This window comes from Lepisosteus oculatus, chromosome 4 (genome assembly GCF_040954835.1).
Source record: "Lepisosteus oculatus isolate fLepOcu1 chromosome 4, fLepOcu1.hap2, whole genome shotgun sequence".
In the NCBI taxonomy this organism is placed as follows: domain Eukaryota; kingdom Metazoa; phylum Chordata; class Actinopteri; order Semionotiformes; family Lepisosteidae; genus Lepisosteus; species Lepisosteus oculatus.
Genome location: NC_090699.1, coordinates 63,441,716 through 63,448,072, shown reverse-complemented (window position 1 = coordinate 63,448,072; position 6,357 = coordinate 63,441,716). Strand labels below are relative to the sequence as shown.

Below are 6,357 nucleotides of genomic sequence, written 5' to 3'. Positions count from 1 at the left end.
GCTCAGGGCACCAGAAGCCGCAACCATGAACTAGATTTAAAAGAGACCAGTATAACGGTCTGGGGGGAAGAAGAAAAAAAAGGGCTGGTTTTCGCGTATGAAACAAAAAAAGCGGAAGGGCTGAAATACAGCAACTGCTAGGGAAGGAGAGCAAACATGCAGTTCAAACGCAGAAGACTTTAAAACCCCCTTTTTTTAAAATCAGAAGGGGCGTTTGCGGTCCTTCCAGAGGCGAGGGATCCGGTTCAAGCTTCTCTGCTCACTGCTTTTAGATCCCCACCCCGCTTGCGTGTGCCGCCGGCCAGCCGAGATCAAGATGTCCGTGGACGAGTATCCCGGGTCGGTGGTGGTGCCGGACGCCGGACCGCAGTGGCTCCGGGCGGAGGTGGAGCGGCTGTCCCGGGAGCTGAGCGAGACGACCCGGGAGAAGATCCAGGCTGCCGAGTACGGGCTGGCGGTGCTGGAGGAGAAGCAGCAGCTGAAGCAGCAGTATGACGACCTGGAAGCCGAGTACGAGACCGTCCGACAGGAGCTCGACCAGCTCAAAGAGGTACGGGATACATTGTAATAAAAAAAAAAAGAAACAAACAGAAATGTTTGCCCGCAACGTTGTTGCGCAGGCGGTGAAACATTTCTCGGCAAGTCGCTGATTCAGCTTGGTCTTCAGCTGTCAAAAGGAATATCGGTTAAGACAGGGGGTTGTTGGGTTTTTTTTTTAAAACGTTTTCTTGGGAAGGATACGCACTGCATCCGTCGGGAGAGGGATTATGTCCTCAGCTGTCCCCGTTTCCGTTAAAACAAGATCGTCTTTTCAGGGTTAAAAACGTTGGCATCTCCAACGCTGTAGCCCTAGATATCGGCGCTGCTGGTGTGGCACTTGACGATCACCAGATTCAGTTTGTCGCATTCAGTCTCCACCCCACCTCCGGGGTTATGTTGTCTTTTATATGCAACTATATATAGGGTGTCCGAATTCAGTTTGGCAGTTTAAGTTTCCTTTATAACGTCAAAAGAGATGCAGAAGCATTTTGTAGCATAAACTTTCAACGAAAAACTAGGCGTATCCATTTGCAAGAGGAGTTCGCGTTCTCGTTTGAATGGTATCTTTACAACTACAGCTCTTCAGAAACGTTTGAACGAAGAAACAGAAGTCGGGATTCGTTCATTTAGATTTTTTGTTAGGTTTTTAAACGGGTTCAACCGGCCCCGTTGTGATTTTTGTTCCGTTTTTGAACCTTTATTGCAGTTTTTGTTTCCCCTCGATTAGATCTATCGCCCTCTACAGGGCGGCCGGCTGATTATGGAAGGGAAGACGAATTTGGCTTGGATAACGTTGAGATAACCTCGCATTTTAGTCAGCTATTAAATCTGGTAGATTTTCATGTTTTGATTTTACACACACATGTATATATATAACCTAAATGCCTCCTCTAGAATGTCATATATGAATATAGACTAATATATAGTAAGTGAAAGCTATTGAAGTTGCCCTTTTTAATTTTAATGTACCTGCTAGTTACATTAAAATGTATATAGGGTGTTTATCTTGAGATTGGGCGCTGCACAAACTGAAGAGCCTTATTGTTAGTAGGTTAAGCCAGCCTGAGACCAGTCGACCAGTGAGTTTAAAGTGCGTCGAGGAATGGACGGACAAGTTTTGACCGTGGTGGAATGTGAGGAATGCTGGTGGGTTCCCTGGTGGAGGGGGAACCCTGAAGGATCAAGTTATTTTCGCGCCAGAATGAGTGTCTGCAGCCTCAACAGGCGGTAAACTGGTGATGTCGATTATATACTGTAAGATTAGCAGGTTCAGACAAATGTTTAAGATTCGTCTGAGGATGCCATTCTGCAAAAGAAAGTGGTCAAATATGGAGCTCGTTGGTGGTTTTCACTGCAGTGTGAGAAACAGAACGCCTCTATAGTGCTAGAGTGCCTCAAGAACAAAAGATTTATAGGGCAAGAAATAGCAGAGTATTTTACTTTGGTAGGGCATTTTGTTTTACTGTTATTTTTCAGTATAAATATTATACTTTCAAGACAAAAACTACATTAGGAGTATTTATACATGTGGAGATCTGCATTTAGTGGGAAACTATAACCATGATGAATATGTATATATTCAGTACATAATCCATACCCAATATCTGCAATGATACCCAGTATATGTCAATTTATCTAAGGTTTTTTTTAGATATTGTTATTAGCTCTGTGTTGTAGTGCTCAGCTTTTTTTAGTTTTTTTTTAAACAAAAAATTATTAGTGTATGATATTTAGAAAGTGAAGGAACTGTTATCGTTTTTTTACAATAATTCGAGGATTCAATAAATGTGGGGAAAAACCATTTTCTGTAATTGCCAAGCAAACACAGAAGACACTGCATCTCAGTGTTGGGTCTTGTTTATTTCTCCGCGGGTGTGCGTATTTGAGTAGTCTTGTCTCTTTTTTTCTTTGTTCAAACAAATTGTAGGAACTCGGAACAGGAACCACAAAGCCCTTTCATTGTTTCTCAGTGTATTCCAGCAGTACAGTTGGGGTGTATGCACTCTTCTCCGATGCAGGGGAGAATGGAGCTCTCTTTGTGCAGACAGCAGAAAGCCCCTAGGTGCACAGTTTGAGGGATGGTCTGGTGAGGAACCAGCACTGAGCTGCAGGCAGTGACTTCAGCGTTTCCACCTCTCGCTGGGCAGCCGGTCTGTGACTGAAAGGGGCCGTGAGGCTGCCTGTACAGTGATTCATTTCCCATGCATTCCTCTGGCTCTCCCACAACACTTAGGGAGAGCAAGCTGTTGTTTGGCCTGTCTCAACGGGTAACCAAGACAACACAAATGAGTGTTTTACAGGAAAATTATGGCCTGAAAACCTCTTTCCACCACAGTCTGATTATCCAAAGTCTTTTTCGGCTTTTTAAAGTCGGTTCGCAATTCCAGATGCAGGCTGGTGAATGTGGCTGTTATGAAGAAAATGTAATAGGCTTAACTCTTTGGGAAGCAGAAATGAGTTGAATTAACTGTTCGCGAGATACTCTTCTGAGGTCTGTTTTGGAAAGTGTATGCTTCGCTAAAACAGCCTGCTCGACATACAGTACAGTAGTTCTCTGGCTTAAATGGCCCTGTGATTTGTGTGTCCCATCTTCACTGGAGTCAACCAAAATAGCCAGGCTAACTAGTTAATGAGCTGAGCAGGCTAAGCATCGTATCACGATGCTTGATCTTCCTCTGTGTGCTGGAATTAAACCTACGACTTTAATGAAGGGTTTCATAGTTTGCTCAGCCCTGATGGCTGGTTTCACGTAGAAGTAATGAGCAAATGCCAACTGTAATAGTTTAAAAAGCTGTTAATATTATGCTCACGTTACCTTTCCAGATGGAGATCTTCCCCGGATAACACTTTTCCTGTTTAGAGGTCAGTTGCTTTCGACTTGGGCTTTGACATAATCTGACATTACTAAAGCCATATCTTCTGTGCTATGCAATCTACCTATTTTTGCCTGATGACCTCAAATTGCGTTGCCATCTTTTAAAGCAAAAGCAGCAGAAAATAAAAAAAAGAACAAGAAAAGCTCTTTTTCTTAAAGAACATTGTTAAAAGGCCCATTGTGGAAGGACAGGAATTTCCAAAGTAGCTGAATTACTACTTGTTCAGCAGAATTTCAAAACAACCCAGTTATTCCTTATTTGGCCAGATACAGGCTGTTATTTTCAGATGCTTCAGTAAGTGTCTTGAATATTAACCAGCCCTTCACAGGGTTCAGCCTGTGTCGTGTAATTAATAAAGAGGCGTGGTGACAGAAGTAACACATCGAAGAGAGATTTTACCTTTATTGGCATCACGAGAATCCAGTCAAGCCCAGTTCTACAGCCTGCCCCTCCCTGTAGGCTGGAATGGGCAGGCAGCTGTTGATTGTGCCCAAGCCCTGCGAAGATCTCAGCCAGCATCAGTCTGCTGTGAGGTGAGCCCAGGCTGGGACAGCAGGGCATTCGGAAGGACGAATGGGAGTCTCTAAAAATAGCACCGTGTTCTGCCTTCCTCTGTACAGCAACTCATTCGCTGGCGCTGTGGTGGAAACGCAGGAAAACGATGAGCTTTTCTGCCTCAGACGATTTTGCCTCTTTGTATTCCACTGGGTCTGTTTTGCAGCATTTCATCCAGTCTGCCTCTATATTTTCTAGGGGTACATCTTTAACATAACAGATTTTTTTTTTCCATCGCAGACCCTTCATGTAACAAATGTGATTATGGTACTGATCGGTTGTTGGGTATCTCTGACAATAAAAGACCTTCGGATGAATATAGCAGATTTATTGCCGAGAGTATACGCAAGGTCTAAGAATTGACATTGACCTAGTGCTGGCCATCAAATAAAAAAAACAAATAGCTGTTACCTTCTTTAAGGTTTTGACTGAAAAATTGCCCAGGGCTTGTTGATTAAAAGGGATTTACCAGAGTGCAGAATGACTGCAGCAGAGTGATTTAATCCCTGATAGAGCACCTTCCTATGGGCCTCATTAGGGATTAAGGCAACAGTGATACTGCAGTGTGTTCATGTTAAAAGAAACCTGTTCTGCACTTAATCTTCTGTATCTCTTTCAATGTCGTTAGGTATTGTATTGCAACACAGTTTTGTTTTCCGTTTAGGATCAACATTCTGTGCATAAAAATTCTGTTTCTTTTGGAAGTAACAATTGTTATTTATTATATTAGGAAATGTATGCTGCTTAGTCATTCCGTAGATTTGTTTTTCATGCACACCCAAATGCTGTCTGATAAAGAATTTGATTACTTAACACTTCTGCAAACAGCCCAGAATCCTTAAGAACCACAGTACTAGATTTTCAATTCTGTTTACTGTTTAGAGAAGTTGTATTTTTTTGTCCAGCTGGGTAAATGAGACAAGAAAATTATTCAAATTGTAATAATAATAATGATAAAATGACTTATTTGGAAAAATATTTGAGAAAAGACGACTTTTGCAATTACATGCAATTATATTACATTCGAATTTGACCTCTGAACTGAAGTCTTTATTGACACCAGTAAAGTTTCTTCAGGAACTAAACTCCTTCTTCCACTCAGTCAGCACGTAGTTGGCAAAGGCATTTTTGAGTAAGTTTGCTGTGCTTTTAAAGGTCAGATGTTCTCTTTCTTCTTAACTCTGTGGAGAAGGAGGTTAGAGAACATGAGGAGCTGTAATGAAACCCGAGGCACTTTGTTTCCACGTTTTGTCATGGCATTTTAAGAAGATATCCAACGGGGGAAAATAAAACTGTAAGGAATCTGCGCAGTTCTCATCCGCTAATTTGATAGTTTAAAGTTAACTTGCTGGGGGCATTGCTGTCACCTAGCAACAGCTCTGTATTTGTTAGTGCTTTGCAATGTGGTTTGTATTACAGGTCACCAAAACTCCCATCTCTTTAAATTAAGCTTTTGCATGTGACTGGCAATTACATCTGGTATTTTTACTTGGAGGATTTGTTTTTCAGTGTTTTTATTTTTAGTCCCCAAACCCCTTAGTTTAATACAAAATAATGCCAAATAGTGTCACGCATGTACTGTACTGCATGTAACTCACAGAAGCAGGGCGAGTTCCTCTCAAGCTCATGAAAGTCTTGTGTTTTTAATGAGCAAGACTAAGAACTTAAGCAAATCAGAAAGATTCAAAACGTGAGAAGGTCGTTCGGCCTGTCTAGCCCATTTGGTAGTTGGCAGTTAATTGTTCCAAGAATCCAGCCTTTTTTTTTTAAAGAAACCAGGGTGTTGTCTTCAACAGCATGGTAACCTGAACTGCAGTGGCAGAACACTGCTGTCGGCTTGATGTTTGAGCTGAGGTTGGCCATCTTATTTCCATCTGAAGTAGGGTTGGAACTCTGAACCTTTGCTGGTTTGCCTAGTTTCCCGTTTGTGTCATCTTGCGTTAGGGGCTTTTGAACCTGTTATTGTCTACTACTGTAGCTTTTGTTCGGCACTGCTTAATGGGCCAACCTTTCTGATCATTGTATGTCTTGGAATAAATGCTGAAAAGCTCTATGGGTAAGTATCAGAACAGTAATATTTAAATAATAGTAATAGATCATTTGGTAGTACAATGTTATGCCCAGATGTTGGTTCTTTAGAATACAGATTACATACAGATGTATGTCCCTCTCATTTGTAAAAATACTTGTATTCTGTTGCAACATCTTTTCATAAAATTAATCATGTGCATTCCTGTATTTTAATGCTGCTCTATTTTGAGTAACCCATCGATTTTTAACATACAGTACAACACATAATACTGCAACTAAGTAAAACCTGTTGTTTCTGCTGTGACACACTGTTATACATTTCCCGTCAGCTGGTGTGGTTTTTACTTTTGGGCTG

The 6,357-nt window shown here is 41.7% G+C and overlaps 1 protein-coding gene across 2 annotated transcripts in view; it reads left to right on the top strand.

The window, feature by feature from the left end:
- The window catches only part of LOC102694937 (protein bicaudal D homolog 2), a 65,062-nt gene continuing 58,705 nt past the window's right edge, over positions 1 to 6,357 (top strand). For both annotated transcript variants that reach the window (XM_069189481.1, XM_069189480.1), the window contains exon 1: positions 1 to 550. In XM_069189481.1, the coding sequence (XP_069045582.1) occupies positions 317 to 550 (234 nt within the window). In that variant the 5' untranslated portion in view covers positions 1 to 316. The remainder of the gene's footprint in view (positions 551 to 6,357) is intronic.